Raw genomic sequence first — 21,598 nt, 5'->3', positions numbered from 1 at the left:
AAGACAAAATGTCTCTGTGCCAATTTATGAATATATATGTAACACTCCCACACGTGTCTATCCCCTAAACGTGTCCGATATCCCCAAACGTGTCTATTTTACCATACCGTGACCTTAAAATCCCAAATCGCCCAAACGTATCTGATAATTGTTATTTGACAAAACGTGTCCAATTAAAATCGAAACAACGTCTCAAAACTTTTAGCGCTAACATGTCTTCAGTAAAATAAAAAACGTGTACGGCAATTCAGTGATAGCGGACACGGTAAAAGACGTCGGGTTTTGGTGACAAGATTCTAAAAAAGATCAAATTCTATAAAAGGACATTTCGAGTAAATGTGTAATGATGCACATAAACAAATGTCCTAGCCACAGTGAAAGATGAAATGACTTCTGCTTTAAAATAAATAGACACAAGAAGGAAAAAGAATGGCACAATAATTTGTTTTTACTTGCAGTGGTTCATCATTTTTTTTATTAATATGATTATAATTGTTTTAAATTTTAAATGGAGGTACTTCACACTTCATAAATCAAAAACATGTTCCGTGTGCTTCAACTAATCATTAAGTGGTCATTATTACCCTTAGTTTGTTCAACGTATGAAGTTATTCCTGGTTTTGTATAATTCATTGCAATCCATGAAATTTATCTGAGAAATATCCTGATCTGAAATACGATGATGTCTGCAAAAAAAAAATTGCTTGTCAGTTAGCATCCAGAATGGATACATTTTATCAGTGACAATGCCAATCCAGTTGCAAAGAATTTTTAAATAACTGCAGATTGTTTTTCTTTTTCTGTTGAACATAAACAAGTTCCTATGCCACAAAGTACTCGAACATTTTATAATCTCTTAATAAAACTTGTTGGAAAATCTCCTGTATCAGAATCTTATTGGATTGAAAAGTATCCAGAATTAGAACTTTCAAAGTTTAATATTTTTTCAAATTTACATATCTTGCCTGGTGAAGCAGGGAACTGCAACACTTAGATTGACAAAACTTTGTACGCAGATAACTGTTTTTAAGTCATTTATTCTAAGTGCTGTTGTCAACACATAAAGTTTACAGCTGTCATGGTGTTTCTAAAATCAAATTCTGAGACTCCCAAGTTCTTAGTTTGGTAGCAAATAACTCTCTAGCTATCACATTTTTTTTGTATTCTCTGTTAAACTATTTCTAAGTCATGTGTTCTTAGTTTACTTTTCGAAACCACAAGTTCATTGACAGTCTAGTAATTTCATGCACTGGGTTAGTTTTGTTTTAAAGCTTTATCGTATATTTAATGTGTGCAATGATTATAGAGCTACTAGACTTTATTTTGTTTCCTTCTTTCGGAAGTATTATATAAAACAACCAAATTGAAATTTCACTGATTAATTGTAATTGCATTTTATCATTATATATATATACTAGGGTCTGGATGGGGGGTCCTTCAATTCTGTATTCTTCAATTTTTCTCTATTCTTTATAGATTTTGCTCATTATTCTAAATTCTCTATATTTCAGCACCTCATTATTCTCTATTTTTTTTTTTTGCCTATTTTTCTCTATTCTTTAAATTTTAAGCCTATTATTCTGCATATTTTGTACATTATTCTCTATTCTGCTAACCCAATTCATACCCTCATATATTAAACAAAAGCACAAACAAAAAAACAAATATTGCCATTTGAGTTGCTTGTATGTTATTGTTGATATTAAATACATATAGAACTGAATGCCGTGATGATAGACATATTTTCAAGCACCAATTTCTGGAAACTCAATGTTTACATGAACTCGTCTTAAAGTACAATTTTCTATTCAATGAACCCTGAAGATCGTCTGCTGTCATCATAATTATCCGAGGCCTCATTATTATCAGAGTAATACACATTATCTGTTCACCATGCAAACTGAAAAATAAAATAGAGAAGCAAAAATTTGAATATGATAGGGGGTTGTAAATTTGAATTGGAATGACAACTGAGCGGGGACACATTTGTATATGTTTGAATTAATTAGTTTCATGAGGAGCTAATAATCATGAAATAATCAAATATTTCTTTACAGTGCTTCACCTAGAAATAGAAAGGAGCAGGGCATTTTTTTTTTAAAAGGGGTGGGGGTGGGGGTATGTTTCTTTTCTTGTTGTCTAAGTTTTTGTGTGCATCTATTTGGGCCTTTTAATTTTACATGAACCCGTCTTAAAGTACAATTTTATGTTCTGTTCAATTCAATGAACCCTTAATAATATCGTCTGGTGTCATCATAATTATCCGAGGCCTAAAATGTTCATTAAAATTTATGGCATAACTACATACACGGGCATAACGAACGAGTTGGGATATATGACACAGTATGATGTAGCCAAAGGAACATCGCCGTTTATAAAAGGAAAATTAACAATAGGGAATGAAAAATCGTCTCTTTTGTCGTAAATTTTAGTACGGAGTTTCCCTTTAGAAATTGAAATGTCTAAATGTAGAAAAGGACACTTTATACTGCTATTTATGTTAAATGTATTTAAAGTAAGTTCCTTTGGGTAAATTTCGGTAGAATATTTACTGAACTCTGGATTATTCAACGAAAAAATATCATCAAGATGACAGTAGGTATTGTTGAATGTATCAACCAAATGTAACAATTATGAGTCTTTACTGATTTAGGTCATAAACAGAGATTCATAGCAATACAGGAATAAATCTTCTATTAAAGGGGCGCAGTTAGTGCCCATAAGAATACCTACTACCTGTCGATACAATTTATCGCCGAAACGTACATAAATGTTGTCCAGGAGCTTCAATCATATCTTCACATTTCCAGTAAGTGTATCTAGCATACTTTCCTTTTTCGTTACAGAAAAGGCTTTAAACTAGTTACAGCAAATAAATTTGCAATGAGATTTTTCAAAAGACCATTTAATTAAATATACAAACATTTTCTTGATAAAATTGTGTGGAAGTGTAGTGTAGAGAGTAGAAAAATCACAACTGTCAACAGAATTAAAAGGACCATCAATAGCACGTATTTTATCTAAAACCTCTAAAGAATTTTTAATACTCAAAAAATAGTTAATACCATTATTTTCATAAGCTTTATTACAAAAGTTAATAACAAGTTCTTTGAAAGTAGTATGGGAGGTAGTTAGAAGCACTGACAAATTAGTAGCAGAACACTTACTAGATGCGGAGATGAACGGAATTTAAATGGATGTTTGTGTAATTTAGGTAACCACTACATAGTCGGGACATTGAAATGTTCGGAAGAGGCTTTAAGCTGGGTAGTGGCAGTGATATGCTTGTTTACAATTTGATTCTCTTTGGAGCGTACGGACCTGAATGTAGACGAATTGATAATTTCGTTTTGGAGAATAGCCGTGTAGTATCTGCGTCACACCACCACTACATTATTGGCTCCTTTGTCTGCCGGTACGAACACAAACAGCTTTGCGAGTACTTGAAGTTTATTTTTTATTCAAAAAATGGGTGTATAATGGACCCTATTATTAATTTCAGAATTGTTTTCAAAATGAGATATACGAATATCTACAGTATTCATAATTATATCCAAATAACTGTCTATAGATTTTTTATCAGATCTTTCACGTTTACACGCGTTTTTACAGTAAGCAGATAGAACGTCTCCAAAGACCTGACGACACTGTTTCCAATCTATCATTGATGGGGGACGATATGTAGGTCCTTTCTTAAGAAAAGTTTTGACCTCAAGGTCTTCGACGATGTTGAGGTCTCTTGTAATGACATGACCATAGGGAACATATCTAAAACTAGATGTTTTAGTCTCAAGTGGAAGGAGCATTATTTTCTATATTGACGTTTGATGTAACTAACGTATAATTAAAAATCAAACTTCTACTGGGTTTCTTTATAAGAATACGGAATAATAGGTGGTTCTGTATTATCAAAATATGGAGGTATTTGGCTATGGATGGTAGAGCCATTGAATATACTAGATACGTTAATAAAATCAATACCTCTATTTATATATTTTCATTTAAGAACATGCCGTTTATAATTTTCAGGTTTATCGATACTAGGAAACAACCTGTGATGACAAAAGGCTGTAGTAATACGGTTGTATTCATACAACGGGGTGAAAATGAAATGTTATCACACTCCTGAAAAATACCACATAATTTACTTATTGGTATATGACCCAATTTGCATAATACTTGATGTCTACCATTATTTTCTATTATAGATAACAGATCAGCAAGTGTAAAATTTATACGATATTAAATACGTTGATAACGGTTTTTGCGTTTACCATGAGACCTATTATTTCTTAGTTGTTTATCGACAATATTAATGACATCGATAGAAGTTTTAGATATGTTCCCCTGTCCCAATATTTTGTCAATGAGACCGAGATGATAAGCTGTTTGAAGTCTTTTTATCCAAAACAGTTCGCGAAACTCACGGGATTTTTCAAATTGCTTCTTTGATTGTCCTGGTTGTTTCTGAACGCTTTCAAGTGGTTGGAATTTTATAAATTTTAAATTGTGATTATGCTTATCTAAATGTTGGTATATCAAACTTTTGAATATTTTAGGTCTTCGAAAGCGATAAAAAGCTCTTGATTTCTTCTGTAATATTCTCGTCCCGTCTGTCCCACATATTGAATACCACACTTAGGCTGGGTTCAAGTTAGATATAAGAAAATGTGGTCTGAGTGCCAATGAGACAGCTCTCCATCCAAGTCAAAATTTGTTAAGTAAACCATCATAGGTCTAAGTACGGCCTTCAACACATATAAAAAGTTTTGAGTTTTTCAGATAACATCACAGGAAAGCATGTCTTAGTCATTCTTCCACCACTTAACCGCCAGGGCAAATATTTCCTTCAGCAGGACTGTTAGTTACGTAACAAAGTTGATAAATTGACTCGTTCCAGAAAACAAGTTGCCAAGATAATATTTCTAAATAAAAACAAATTCGTTGCACCTTGTGTCGACCCTCACAGAATGAATAAAGTTCTAATCATCACCCCTTAGTTGATCATAAATATGTTTCTTAACGATTCCCAAATACTGTTGTTTTAGTAATCAATTTTCTATAGATATTTATTAATTTTTCGATTAGATTATTGTCTGTTTACATAATTAGTACATGTAGTAAATGAGCTATCTATCATGGTAAAAAATTCCTGGGGATATTATCTAGTCCTTAGTATTAATGTTGATGGTTTTACGTCCATAAGACAACTTCCCACGATTCGTAAATTGAGTTTCATTTGGGTTTCCATTTGTATATGTTTTTCCGGGCGATACTCGAGTACTCGCTCGGTAAATCTAACGAGTACTCGATTAGTAAATCTTCACCGAGTTGACATCCCTAAATAAAAATCATTAAAATGAATAACTAATTGAAGAATTAAGAAACGAAAAGATATTCAACTTATGACCGAACAAAACTGATAATTAACCCATGCACTACAAATTGCTGAACTTATGTATTGTTCGGTCACTTGTTGAATATTTTTATATATTTGAATTCTTGAATTAGTTATTCTATAATGAATATTATATATCATATGAGCATTGTGACACAGATAGAAATGCATTGTATTAAAAGAAATTGCATGTATTTACAGGTCCTCATTTTGAAGAATTTGGAAAGAAAAACATGTCTACAGATAGAAAAGGTGCAAAGGGAAAAGAGAAAATGGCTGTGAGCGGGAGCAATTTTGATTCCAAAAAAGGTAATGTTGAAGTCAATATAGCCTTTGTCTCTTGGGCTGATGTCTTGGCATTGGACTGATAACACATTTGCTATGAAAAGTGTATGTAATCATCTGATATTATAGTAACAGCGCTCCCTGGCAATGTTGCTCTCTCATTGAACGGCGACCATATTCCTCAGGCGGGTTAGCTGTAAATTAAAATTTCTTCATTATTATGGCTAATCTGCATATTGCCATATGCCTAAAGGTTTTTATGTTGTTTAATTGAACAATTTTATCTAACTACTTTTGACCAATTAACTGGTTGACTAGTAGTAAGGTTGGTGTTTACAGACAATGTCTGTAGTACTTTCGAATACATGGTTGAAAGAACAATATATTGAAGTTTATCGTGACAGACATCCTATCCTATAGATCCTATTTTGCTCATTGATCAGCCGGTTGACATTTAATTCTATTTCACAATTTTTCAAACAGAACGTCTTTGGAAAAATGACTAAGCATAGTAGATGTGGATGATTGACATTTCCACAATATTAAGTTTTAGTGAAAGAATGAAAAAACTAAATAATGATTTTTGATCAAATTGAACTGTGAAATGTATTTATAAGCTCATAGACAAGATGTCTCTTTGCACAACTAATGAATATATATGTAACACTCCCAAGCGTGTCTATCCCCCTTAACGTGCCCGATATCCCCAAACGTGTCTATTTCGCCCTATCGTGACCTTAATATCCCATATCGCCCAAACGTGTCTGATTTCACATCCCCAATTGTGTTTGATTATTGTAATTCTATGCAAGGATATTACGAGTAAATGTGTAATTATGCATATAACCAAATGTCCAAGCCACAGTGAAAGACGAAATGACTTCTGCTTTAAAATAAATAGACACTAGAAGGAAAAAGAATGGCACAATAATTTTTTTTTTACTTGCAGTGGTTTATCATTTTTTTTTATCAATATGATTATTATTGTTTTAAATTTTAAATGGAGGTACTTCACACTTAAGAAATCAAAAACATGTTCCGTGTGCTTCAACTTATCATTAAGTGGTCATCATTACCATTAGTTTGTTCAACGTCAGTTGTTAATATTTAGCCAATCGGCAATCCTCGGGTGAATCCGCTACTCTCCTTCTGAAGGTACGGAATCGGCCGAGTTGTGACGAATGAATATTTAGCATGATTGCAAGCTAATGTGCAACACAAAAATATCTCTCGATTGCTAAATGTTCAGGGCAAATATGTCATGCATATTTAGAGCGAACATGAAAATCAGTTTATTAATTTTTGTACAGTTACATTCATCGTATTACTAATTGTTATTGTGTACTAATGTACTCCGTTGCTGTCTTAAACTATTTTAAAAAATATCTGACGATATAACATAGCTTGCTTCCTACTGAAGTGGTGTCTGTGCTTTGAACGAATTACTGTACCATTTTTACACCAGCAAAACAAGACAAAGGTTCCTTTAATAATTCGATTGGATTTGTATTTAAACAACATATGAGATTACGAATCACTATTTAATAAAGGTGGACATATTTTTTTAAATATCGACTCGATTAAGCGTTCATAAAAGGAAGACTTGGCCTCATATGAACACGTTTAGGGGGTTGGACACGTTTTGGCATTTTTTTTAAATCAACACGATTAGGCGTTCATAAAAAGGGCATACTTTGGTTCCTTTTAGCATGTTTTGCAGTACAGTGACGTCTTATGGACACGTTTGGGGGAATCTGACACGTTAAGGGGGATGGACACCTTTCTGAGTGTTACATAAATAATCAAAGCAATGATGTACTACTACTTCGGATGACCCCAATATCTGATAGCTGTCAAATAAATAGTACAGAATTCAATCTTCCTGTAGACTGTAATTTCTTTCAGTTTTTTTCTTACGTCCAGTATCAATTATTTGCATAAAATTTAAGACAATAACATGTTTAACAGTTGACGTTGAATGGGACAACAGAAAAAAAATGGCAAGTCACTGTTTGAACGTGGAATAATGAATTCAATAGATGTTTGCAGTCCGATAAAAGGTCAAACAGACGCCCTAATATTATTATATGTCTTCCTTTTCCTATTCCTATTCCAGCACATACGTGTGTATATAAAAGTTAAGATTTGACTTTGAAAATATAAGAGGTACCTAGGGCCGTTTTCCTCCGAATCTATTTCGAATAGTTGCGAAAAAGAATCTTTTAATCTTTACTTAAATTTACAGGATCAGAACTCCATGAGTGTACTGAGGTTATAACAATAATATGACTAATTCTAAAACAGATAATCAGACATATAATAAATGCCTAAAGTTTGCGCAAAACTGAAAGTATGTCTGAATCAGGCTAAATTTTAAAATTTATCCCCATAATGTTAAAGTGAAACATTCTCATTGAAGTTAAATCCAAATTGCTGCTTAAAGTTAAATAATATATTGTATTTTGATACACATTATTTTATTTTGGAAAGTGACGTCCTTACAATTTTGCATCAAAATGCCTTCATCAGCAATTTGCAGAACTGGATTGCTTTTTCAAACGAATTAAGTAAAATGTTTGTCATCATATGCATGTTTTGACTCCGTTTATTTATAGCACAGCAGGCTCAAAGGGCCAAATGAGCTTTTCTCGTCACTTGCTGTCTGTCGGTATCCTTGAACTTTTACAAAATTGTTTTCCTCTGACACTAATCGGCCAATTAGAACCAAACTTGGCCACAATCATCATTGGGTTATCTAGTTTGAAAAATGTGTCCGTTGAACCTGTGTGCTGACCAAGATAACCAAGAAATTGTCGGTTAACTCTTTATATTATTATTCCCCTTGCATGATGATGTGTACGAATCAAAGTTCTGGATAGCACCTGTGGAAAATTTGTAGCGATGAAATCAAAATTTAATCACAGTTTTGATGTTTGTAACTTAATTGTTGTCTCATTAGCAATCATAAAAAATCACCTTTTTTACATATGTTGATCATGTAAAATTTTGATATTTTCTATTGCAACCTTATTTTAGATTTTATAATTCAGTACTCGGAAAGCTCTGTTATATTCTTTATGTGCCTCCAGTGTCATGGGCTTGTGAGTTAGTACATTTTATTGACTCATGTCCTTCATATTTGTAAATTGTGGTTTTGATATTGATTCAGCCGTTAGATTTATTGTTTGAATTGTTTCACATTTCAGAGCCTTTTATAGCCGACTATATGGTATAAGTTTTTCTCATTGTTGAAGACCGTATGGCGACCTATAATTGCTTATAAATATTCCTCCTTTATACTCTGATGGATAGTTATTTCACTGGCAATTAATGCCACATCTTCTATTTTTAAATAAGACAACAAACTTAAACCCAATAACCGTAGTAAAAGTGAATTTATATGAAAGTATTCAAACAACAATGGCAATGTGTAGACAGGAATAAAAAGCTAATATATACTAGATTGGTAGAGGTACTTATAACCCTGTAATACATTTAAGTTGCTGCTGTTAAATTCAGACATCGAGACAATGACATTTTGAGATTTTTGGTTTTCAGCCATTCATTTTATATAATCATTCCGCCTCTGTGATAAATTGACACACTGTTAATGATAGGTCAATCTGAAAGAATCATTTTGAGCCAGGAACAAAGTGTGAGGTTTGCATACTGTAAATTCTGAAGTTGAATGCCATGGTCAGTATGATGCTTCTGCGTACAAAGTTTTGTCAATCTAAGTGTTACAGGACAATAGTAAAGCACCAAACAAAAACCAGACACTGTTTAGCTATCATAGGGGTCAAATGGGAAAGATCAGAATGATTTGACTTTGGTATTTAACACACCTCAGAGTCTATAATGCAACTGCATACCACGTTAGGCTAACCAAAATTTTAAGGTACAAAAGACATGACCCAGACACGAATTGGACAAGTTTTTACTATCATAGGTATCAAAGGAGAAAGTCAAGGTCAAAGCGATCAGACATTGTGATATGATAAATCCAAAGACCATGATGCAACTGGCTTCTACGTTTGATAAACCAAAGTTTCAAAGTACAAACTTTATGAACCGGACACAAATTGGACAATGTTGACTATCATAAATGGTCAAAGGTAAAAGTCAAGGTCAGAGTGGACCGACTTTAGTATGTTTTACAGTACAAAAGTTGTGAGCAGGATACGCATTAGACATGGCTTTACTATCAAAGGGGTAGGGGTCACAGTCAAGGTCAGAGCAAACTGACTTTGGTATGACACACCCAAGCCTTAGATGCAATTGCATACTAAGTATAGTTAACCGAAATTTTATGGTACAACAGTAATGCAGGGGACAAGAAGCCAGACCGAAAGACAAACGGACACTGTAATTCCTATATAACCCTAAAATCTTTTTTTTTTTTGGGGGGGGGGGGGGGGAGGGGGTATTAAGCAATCTGAGGAGTATGCCAGAATATAAAAAATCTACCTATTTTCTTAATAACATATATTTCATTATAATGAAACACAATTCTCAGTAAAATTGTTTTTAAGTCATTTATTCTAAGTACCATTGTCAACAATTAAAGTTTACAGCTGCCATGGTGTTTCTAAATCAAATTCTGAGACTCCCAAGTTCTTAGTTTGGTAGCAAAAAATTCTCTAGCTATCACATTTTGTTTGGTATTCTCTTTTAAACTATTTCTAAGTCATGTGTTCTTAGATTACTTTTCTAAGCCGCACGTTCATTCACAGTCTAGTAATTTCATGCACTCGGTTAATTTTGTTTTAAAGCTTTATCGTATATTCAATGTGTGCACTAGATTTTGTTTTGTTTCCTTCTTTCGGAAGTATTATAAAAACAACAAACAAATTCAAATGTGACTGATTATTTGTAATTGCATCTTTTCAACGTTATATATATATAATTTTATATAATTCGTTTAAATAACAGCCCAACAATGTTAGATTTTTGTTCTTCCCTGGCCGGGATTCGAACTCATGCTTCTGAGATATCGTGGCACTAAATCGCCTTGCACGATGCTGACGCGATAGACCACCCGACCACCTAGGCCCGAGAAAAATCAAGCTTTCGGTGGCGGGTGTTACCTTTCCTCGTCAGCTTTTATCTAGCGTCGTAACACAATACATGATATATAAGGCATGAAGATAGAATATTACAGATCAGCTGAATTATCTATCGTAGACGATCTTACAAATTAATGTAGGATGCGGTCACATAAATAATCATATTATAAGTACGTCTGAACCAGTGACAACTCTACGTTGTATATATATATATAAAACGTCTGGATATAAGTCAACGATCTTTCTTACGAGGGCGCTGGATCGTTACGAGTAACGATACATGTACACAATAAATAAATTATATAAACGCCTAAAAAGTGTACAAAACAACACCAATAATAAAACAAAAAGGAAACATGAAATGTAATTATCTATAAACATTTCGGATAACAGATATCCTTCATCAGTATGATTTTTATGAAAAATGAATCATATCAGTCAGTTCTGATTTAACTTTAACAATCTTAAAATTTATACAATTAAAACAATTAAAACCGAACACAAAAACGCTTGTACAATTCTACAAAATGACGTAGGTTATCTAGCTATTTACAACAGAGACTGCATAGATATGTTTCAAATAAAAATAGTAATGTGCGATATGAACTGGTACAATTCTAAAATTTCGAAGGTGACGACAGTTAAGATGTACAACAACGACTGCGTGGAAATACATTCCCAATAAAATGCACTGACCGATGCAAGCTGGTATAATATTTCAAATTTGACAACGGTAAAGTAATCACAATAGAGGCTGCGTATTTAAACATCCCTAACAAATAGCAGTTTGATAATCTGATTAAAAAAACCAATAATTAATGTTGACAAAGGTTAAGTAATTGAACGTGACTGCGTACTTGTACATCCCAAATGAATAGAACCCTGCGATTCAAACTGGTATAATTCAAGAATTTTAGAGTTGACAAAGGTAAAGAAATAGCAACAGAGACTGTGTAGTAATATGTAATATAACCAAAATGAACAGCACTGCGCCAAATAGAACTACACCTTTTCATTTATCCCATTTGGTGCCAAAGAGTTTAAATTTTTTATCCAAAATCTTTCCCGAGTGAGTCTATACTCCCTAGACCAACCAGTGTTGTGGTCAATGATTGTAATGGTCAGTCGATTGAGATCTGCCTTAGTGTGGCCAGGGGATCTCAAATGTCGACTGATAGGAAGGTCAGTCTTGCATTCATAGTCGCTACGATGGCCGTTCATTCGTTTGTGAAATGGCTGTTCTGACTCGCTAACATACTGTTTACCACATTTACACTGTAGAATATACACAGCATTTGTAGTCTTGCAATTAACATTGCTAAATATGGTGTATTCCGTACCAATTAAGTGACTGTTAAAAGTCTGGGTATTCAGTATTTGTTTTCAAGTCAGACATCGTTTGTTTCCGCATCTCTTGCCAGAGCCCACAGACGAAGAGCCTGCTTTAGATGATACATCAGCTTTCACCAGCAAGTCTTTAAGGCTTTTGGGCCTACGGAAAGCCAGTTCAGGTGGTTCGGGAAAGATCTTGGATGGATTAGAATGTTTTTCGATTTCCTTCCAATTTTCTCGGATTAGGTGTGATTACTTGTCAAATATGGGATGGTAAGTCAACACAAACTGCACTCTCTTGTTGACCTTTTTGTCTTTATATTGTAAAAGTTCATCTCGGCTGAAGTTGTTATCACAAGAGAAACCTTATTAATGTCTTTTCGTTTGTAGTCCCCATTTTTTAAGTGACCGCGAAGTTCTTGTAGTCGCCTTTTTGCAGTATCGTTAGTGGAGCAAATACGTTTTATTCGTATGGCCTGGCTGTATGGAATGCTCTTGAAGCAATGTTTAGGATGACAACTCAAAGGAGAAAGATATTAATGTTTGTCTGTGGGCTTGCAATACAAATCTGTAAATATGATTCCATTCTTCACTTGCGTAGTAGTGTCAAGAAATGTGATCTTAGAGTCAGAGTTTTTAAGTGAATATTATTGAGGGATGAGCATCGTTGGCATGTTGTATGAACAAATTTAGTTCTTGTTCAGTATTATCCCACAAGTTATCACACCTAATCCGCGAAAATTGGAAAGAAATCGAAAAATATCCTAAACTATCCAAGATCTTTCCCGATCCAACTGTACTGGCTTTCCGTAGGCCCATAAGCCTTAAAGACTTGCTGGCGAGAGCTGATTTATCCTCTAAAGCAGGCTCTTCGTCTTTGGGCTCTGTGTGCAAGGGATGCGGAAACAAACGATGTCTGACTTGCAAACAAATACTGAATACCTAGACTTTTAACAGTCACTCAATTGGTACGGAATACACCATGGTGCTATTTTGTACACTTTATACATATATATATATATAATATTTTAACAGCTTATAATTTTTAACCAACAACAAAGGTCAGTGTCCGAGAGAAAGCTAGAAATATATCTTAAAAGGAAATTGCCTGAAACCTCTTTGGAAAAATCAAGCACTCCAATCTTTATCTCAGAAAAGGAAATTACATAAGATATCATATTGAATCTGAAATTGAACACGATATCAGATGGTCCTGTGAACGAGGCAGGTCCACTTTGGCAGGATATACCTGGCTTGTAGCCAATATTCAAAGTCTTATTGATCGTCTAGACAGCATTTATGTGTACATATGGCTAGGCACTTGTGATCTCACTTCTTACAAGCGTCCTTTCGTCTCTTTAGCTGTTCCGACTGACAATATACTGCAGTCCATTTTTGACACTTTTAAACAACCGATATTGGCAATCAACCTACCTTCTTCCATCATGCTCACCACAGATCTTCACAGATTGACTATGTTCGTTCGAACAGGAATAATTTATCTTAAAAGTATTGTATTCTTGACAAATCCTATGCCAATACTTTGGCACATTGTGCAGTCATCTTACAAACAAATATCAATCTTCCTCTTCTTATCCACAATACTAGTAGAAGGAAAATCACAAAAACGAAATTCTTATGGGAAAAAAGAAACGAAGAAAAATATAGGGAAACAATCCTAAATGAGTTGCTTCATAAGGATCTACCAACACTGGAAATTGACCAGCAAATAGATACTTTTTCAAACTCACTTATAAATGCACAAAAACAGTCTATCCCGTCCAAAATCAAATAGTTGAAATGTCCATTATGGAATGCTTCCCCGGAAGTTACAGTCTTACTCTAGATGTGTAAAGTTCTCTACAACAAATGGGTAGATTTGGGCAAACCAACTTGACATCTTTTATCTGTTGAATTAAAGACCCATAAAAAAAAGCTTCAGTAGCGACAACGAATAGAATAAGATATCGATTGAAATACCATTCATGGCCAAATTATGAACACCTCGAGTTCACAAATGTTCCATAGAATTATCAGAAGAAATTTGGGTGACAATTCTCAATCAGCAATAAATTACATAAAAACTAAGGAGAAAGAATATTTATTTCTGGCTTAAGACCAAAGGAAAGCTTTTGCAAGCTATTACAAGGATTATAAGTGCTCCTAAACCTGAACAATTTGATGAATTATATGTACAATTTATGTAAAATCCTAGGAAACGAAATGATGAAAGTTTTTGAAGACCAGGACATACCTTCCAACTATTTAAATGCTGCGGATATAATCAAAGATATTAAAAAATTAAATATGAATAAAAGTGCTGATGAATTTGTACTAGGTGGAAAACATCTTAAATTTTGCAAAAATGAAATATCACCTTACCTAACTAAACTTTTCAACAATATAATGGAAACTCTTAAGACTCCAAATACTTTCAAAACTGGAATTCTTTTCCCTGTATTAAAAAAAAGACAAGGATCCTTCTGATGTAAACAGTTAATTGGGTATCACAGTAACCCATATTCTAGGAAAAGTTTTCGTATACTGCATCTTACCAAAACTCAATCTTGAAAATATAACGGAAATGCAGTTTGGTTTCACTAAAGGCCTAAATCCTCTTATCTCTAGCTTCATTATATTTAAATCAAAATATGATCAAACAAGGGAAAATAATGAATTCCACATGAGTTTCTTGGATCAGCTTTTGACGTTGTACAGCATGACATTATTCTAGACAAACTATTAGATTCAAAGATTCCTTCTTTTCTATGGCTGGTGATTAAAGAAATATATTCAAATCTGACAACAAAAGTACAATGGCAAGGCGATCTTAGTGAAAAATTTCCTGTCCACCAAGGTACTCGTCAAGGCGAAATTTTATCAACTCATCTCTACAAAATCTTTGTACACGATCTTCTTTTTGAATTTGAAAGGAACTCTTTAGGCTTAAATATTGGAAACATCTTTGTCGGTACCTCCTACTTGTGACATGGCTTTTATTGAAACGAATAGAGACAATATCCAAATCATGCTTAATGTTTCAGAAAAATACTCCAATCAACATCATTACAAAGTTCATCCTTCAAAAACAAAAATTTTCATATGTGGAAATGTCACAAACCCTGATTGGACTCTATATGATACTCTGGTAACAGTATCAAAAGAAGCAACTAATTTAGGTATAGCTAGAAGCTGGAAAGGGAAGGAGAAATAAATGTGTCAAATAGAATAAAACTTCCAAAACGAACTTTGTATGCCCTAATGGGCTCTGGGGTTCATAGTACAAATGGCTTGGATTCAGTAACATCTCATAACATTTACAACACATATGTTCTCCCTAGACTCTTTTATGGTTTGGAAGCTATTCCTTTAATTAAGACCAAAATAGCACAGCTGGAATCATTTCATAGAAAGAATTTAAGACATCTCCAATCTCTACCTCAACGTATGGCAAAAGCTGCAAAATACCTCTTGATTGGCGGACTCCAAATTGAAGCTGAACTTCCCTAAAAGCAATTGTCCTTTTTTCACAATCAAATTTCTTCGAATTTTCAAAGATTAAAAGATATCATCAGGCAAATGTCAGTTAACTACGACAACCCGAACATCTTTTTCTCAACAATTTGAGAACTCTTATTCAATTATGGACTGCCTCCGATTCATCTTCTTCAAGAATATCTCCCTTAAAATAAAAATTAAAATGACAATCTCTTGTAACAAAGCAATTCAACACCTACTGGCTCAATACTTTAAAGGACGAAGCTGAATCCAAATCAACTCTAAGATACATTGAAACAAACCTCCTTCTTATTGGCAAAAATTATCCAGTCTGGAATATCTTTGACAAGACAAAAGCTGAAGTTCAAAAAGCTATTATTAAAACTAGAATACTTTCAGGAACTTTTATACTCAATTCTAATAGAGCGAAATTTAATCAATCACCTTCTCCACTTTGTCAGTTATGTAATCTTTATGAGTAAAATATCTCTCATTTTATCATGGATTGTGCACTGTTATCCAAAACTAGAATAACATATTTTGAACCTATCAAGGACTATATTATTCAACATACAACAGAAGTAGTCTGGCACAGTGTGTTTTAACTTAAACCAAATATTATCAGGCTAATTATAGACTGTAGACATTTTTCTCAAATACTAGCAGATATAAATACTATGAACACGATAGAAGCCAAAACTAGGGAGATGTCCTATAATCTTTATATAAAACGCGTGAAGTTGCTTAAGGCAATGGGTGGTTGACGGTCTGAAATAAGCAGTTTTCAGTTCGTATAATTTGAGTTCTACTATTCATAAATGACAGTTGGATTTTAAGTGTAAATAGAAAAGTTTTACTGTGTATATTACCGTTGGACATTAACTTTTAAAAATACATATGTAAATATAACCATCACTTGGATTTGATTTTATCCTTGGTGTTCCTTACAAAGGAAGCTCATACTGAGAGAAGAAGAACTCAAATCTAACTCATAAGAATCGGTAGCATATCAATTTTATCCAGTTGGATGTCCGGGGAATACCATAGGAAAGCATACAGGTAACATAAACATACAAAATGGCTGACAGTTCAAAGTATGCATAATTTATAAGGGTCAATCCTACTAGCATTTACACACGTAAAAATTTAAAAGATTACATGATCATAAACAAGTAGAAGTACTTTAATTTAATGCATTAATGTAAAAAAAAAACAAACAAACAAACTCACCTTGTAATTAAATATCAGCCCTCTAAATTTTCTATGGATTGATCTAAGCACGGGGACTTACATACAGTCTCGTGTAGATTTGTTTTGATTTTTTTACTAACGCGCACGGCAGATCCGCGAAGTAGATGTGATACCATTTTCACAATGAAATTGAATTCGTATGAAGTGTTGGTAAACATTCAGTCAATTTTCATTTAAACTGTAAGCTTATCAAAAAACTCAAAATGTAAAAAACATCTTACTAAAATAAGTACTCATGTTTGAGTAGAACACACATCTTAAAAGAAAGTAATCGGCTACTTCCGGTTCCGGTAGGCGATGCCATAGGAAAGTGTTGCTATGGCAAACTTTCCAAAAAGTGGCAATTGCTGAAGATGCAGATGAGGGTCACAGGCTCTTTAGAGCCTCTAGTTACCTTTGATGATTGACAGTTAAAGTCATATGAAACGAGAGAATGGTGAAAAATACTGTTAATTCAATACTTGACCCAATGCATGTATATATCATAAACTTAGTCTTCTATGCACGGTTTTATCATTTTTTACGCATCCATATCGTATAATCGTCAAAAAAATATTTCACTTGGTCTGTATTGATGTGAAAATATGGCAGCTAATTAATTGTCGTGTTTTGAAGCCGAAGTTTACCGATTGTCACCTTAGTAAACAATCAACAAAGAAGCATGGATATTGACGTAAGCACGGATAACATGTAAAATAAGATATAGTTTATTTCGATGACGGAGCGATGCGTATTGCGATCACCTGATTTTTACGAGAAAGGTTACACTGAGGTCACTGCATACGGAAACATGTTGGCGAATTATTGTCTAGGAAGCCAATAATTAAAAAAACGTAAATTTCTTCTAAATTTGGACAAATTAAAGAATTTTCTTGAGAAAAAAGTATATGTACATAAGTTTTTATAATAAAAACTAGCCATTTAGTTCTAAAAAACATAAGCATCATTTTTTATTATTTGGAAGTCTCATTTGACTTTAATTTTTAGACACAGATTGAATAGAATTTTTCTCAGAAATTACTATCTATTGTTTCGTCATTCTAATTCAATTGAATACTGTTGTAGAATCTAATACAATCATTTAAGAGTTGATCAATTCAACAAGAGATACGTGTTCATAAACATATCTATTGTAATGATCTAGTCTTTGCAATTTTTATTGAGTTGGCAGAGTTAATAAATGGAAATCAATTATAACAATTGTATGGATCTTGTATTTGCAGATTTTTATTGAGTTGATATTTGTAAATCAATTATGGACAATCAATCTATTCTACATAACTAACGAGGATTTCCACTTTTTACTGAATTGATTTGTGGTAGTGAATGGTTATCAATCGTATCTAACATAACAATCTAGAGTTACAAATTTTAAAGAGTTGATCGAGTTGGTTGCTTGTTATCAATTGTGATCAATTATATTAATCCTTACAATATACCTCCTGTTATGTTTTATTGAGTTAATTGAGGTGAATCAATCAATCAATTCTATCATTACGATCAATTTTTTAAAGTCAACTGTTATTGTATCAATCGATTGTCGAAAACTGTACCTAAATGAACTTTTATTGTCTTTAATTAAAGTTACTAATTAAAAATGTCTACAACAAAATGAAAACCACACTTTTAGATGACCGGAAAAAAATTTACATTTTTGCCAAAAGATCTGCATCCACAACAAAAATTATATATTATCAAGAATTTTCTGAATATACTGCTGATATTTACCCAAAGGAATTTACCTCAAATAAATCAAATATTAACAGCAATAAGTGTCCTTTCCTTGATTACGACATATCAATTTTATATCAGAAACTCTACACAAAAATTTATGAGAAAAGGGATGATTTCTCTTTCCCTGTTGATAATTTTCCTTCTTTGGACGGCAATGTTCCATTGGCACCTTCCTACGTTGTTTATATTATTTATCCCAACTTGCTCGCTATGCCCGTGTCAGTAATGTAGTTTTGGATTTCTAGGAGCGTAATCTATGTATTACTGGTCAATTATTAAGTCAGGGATTTCGTAACCACAAATTAACTGAAACCTTTACTAAATTCTTCCATAGATTTAAAGATTTGGTTGCAAGTTTGGCTTTACCTGTCTAAAACTTATTTTAGACCGAATAGCACATTCTAAATTTTACGGTGATGTTGTTTACCAAGCTTGAAAATGTATATACGATCCGGGTAAATTTATCAATCTTTTAAATAAACTTATTGTAGAAGGTAAGCAATTCAGCACCGTAATTAGATCTTTCAATATTGTTTTATTGCTATAAAACCATACTAAATAGTAATGTTATACACATATGCACTTTAAAAGTACTACAATCTGTTGATACCTATATGTTGGCATTGCGCAAGGTCATGTTTTTCTGCTAATGACGTCTTTACACTAAATCCATTGGATGTTGGATATGAACTCACTGATATTTTAGTTTTAGATACATGATTTCTTTTATAAGTTGAGTTTTCAGTAACTGCTAGTACTATCAGATCTGTGTCTATTCTTGTAAGAGATGTTTAAATACCATGCCACGTCTGCTTTGTGTTTTTCGGTTTATTTCGATCTCATGGGTTTCAACTGATTTTTATTGTTAGGCAGTTAAGCTGCCTTATGCTAGCACCCTAGATTTGTCTTTTTCCCAACGAATGCTGAAATAAGTGCCATTGTTATTATCTAGCAGGCTAATATGTTATTTATAACTAATTGGACACTTTTTCATACTTTTAATTCTGGAATACAAAAAAATGACCAGAATAACCTTAAATGATCGTCGACCAACGTTAAATAATTGAAGTTTCACATAGGAATTAGTGCTCAATAGAAATCCGTACATCGTTTATCATCTCCTGTGCTTTTGGCTAAGATGTCAAAGAACAATTGTATGAAATATTTCATCGCCGAAAATCTTTAATTACAAGTCGTTTACATTTGCCAAATGGAAAAGGCGCAGGAATATTGTTTTAACGGCTGAGACTACTATGACACGGAATTGTAGTCTCAGTTGGCGGTAATTTTAACTAAGAAGACAAATGACATTTTAAATTTGGAGGATTCTGATGATATAAAGGTAATTATTATTAATCATTGTATTCTTTTTGTTTGAGATGATTTTGGTTAATGGATCTTAATTAAATGTATGCACATTTGAGTTCTTCCTTTAATAGTATTCCGTTTATCACATAACTGACCTTGCCAAATCAAGTTGTTGTTATTTATCAATGAAACAAAACAAGAGATCTGATTGGTCGATGTAAAGGTCATTTCAAGATGGATTCCTTAGGGTTTTTCGTTTAAGATTTGGTGTTACAGACTGCAACATGTGCTTTGTTTTAGCTAAAGGTGCTTTAAACAATATTTTGATGAATACTTTATCATTAATTTGCTAAAGCACGGCACTATTTTACTTCCAAAGTCGTATATGTTTATAAATAAAGGCAACAGTAGTATACCGCTACTCGAAATTCATAAATCGATTGAGAAAAAAAAAAAACAAATCCGGGTTACACACTAAAACTTAAATATTAAGTACGAATATTTGCCGCGTTTCGCACCGTATTTGTTTTCGATTTACAAGTACTTATTCAATTTCCAGTATTGGATAAATACAACTTTTCCTATGTTACTTTTTGTGATTTTGTCATATTTAAACACTCGCGAAGTGTTCTAGAATCATTTATATGCATTTCCAACAGCAACTTGATGAAAATACTGCAAACAATTGCACACGAGTTGAAATTAACAGGGTTTTACTTTACGTTTTCAACAAGTGACAAACAGTTTTGTTTCTGAATTCCTATTAAGAATTTTTTAAAGAACGGATATATTTTTTATTTATGATCGTCGCATTGCTTTTACGTGTATAATAACGATAAAATGTTTGACGTACAATTGGTTTTATTATACTTTATGTCAAAATGCCAGATTTTGATTGGTTAATACGAGGGAGACAATTTACTCTATCCCATGGCAAATACTCTATTACCCTTCACGGAGACGCTTGCTCAAGTGTGCGCTTTAATAAATACGGATGATTGTTATGTACAAGACGACATAGTTTATTACTTTGAATTTGAAATTTAATAGATAGTAACAACAGAACATTCAGTATAATAAATTAAATAACACATATATGAGGGAGTGATAGATCAGATTGTTACCTCTCAAAAAGATGGTTCAAATATGTCCCCAAATCTTCCGAAGTTAATATAAATTATTCATTATTTCATTATGGGGCCGGATCGACGTGGGACGGATAGACTTGGGACTGATCGACTTTGGGCCGGATCGACTTGGGGCCGGATCGGTTTGGGGCCACAATGATCTGATACCGTTTCTAAATGTGGTGACTCCTGTCGTACCATTGCAAACTCTTATCACGTTAGCTTGTACCACTGCGAAGACATGTCATTACGAACTCGTACCACTGCAAACTTGTACAATCAAAAATATATGCATTGTTTTTTTCAAATCTTTATAAAAACAATTGAATTTCCTGAATTTTATACAAAGATGTATTGCATGTAGTGTATGCTGAGGCGGGTATATACACCAAGGAAAATGAAGACTATATAGCTTTGGATTGGTTTCTGTCATCGAAAGTAGTACTTTGCTGAGCCTTCTATCAGTAAACCAACATCGTAGATAGCTGGTAAAGAGGAGCTGACTAGCCCGTCCATTCAGCTGTAATGACTGAGACGTGACTTATTATCAGTGTGCAAATGCATTTTGGGAAAGTGATGTCAATAAGAAAAGGTCATTG

The 21,598-nt window shown here is 33.3% G+C and overlaps 1 protein-coding gene across 3 annotated transcripts in view; it reads left to right on the top strand.

Moving 5' to 3' along the window:
- The window catches only part of LOC127719611 (uncharacterized), an 85,042-nt gene that overhangs the window by 23,427 nt on the left and 40,017 nt on the right, over nt 1-21,598 (top strand). For all 3 annotated transcript variants that reach the window (XM_052225838.1, XM_052225836.1, XM_052225837.1), the window contains one exon: nt 5,600-5,707. In XM_052225838.1, coding sequence (XP_052081798.1) covers nt 5,632-5,707 — 76 coding nt within the window. In that variant the 5' untranslated portion in view covers nt 5,600-5,631. The remainder of the gene's footprint in view (nt 1-5,599; nt 5,708-21,598) is intronic.

Source organism: Mytilus californianus, unplaced genomic scaffold (assembly GCF_021869535.1).
Source record: "Mytilus californianus isolate M0D057914Y unplaced genomic scaffold, xbMytCali1.0.p SCAF_11, whole genome shotgun sequence".
NCBI classification, from domain to species: domain Eukaryota; kingdom Metazoa; phylum Mollusca; class Bivalvia; order Mytilida; family Mytilidae; genus Mytilus; species Mytilus californianus.
The sequence above is the reverse complement of the archived record's forward strand: the minus strand, read 5'-3'. Positions and strand labels throughout refer to the sequence as shown.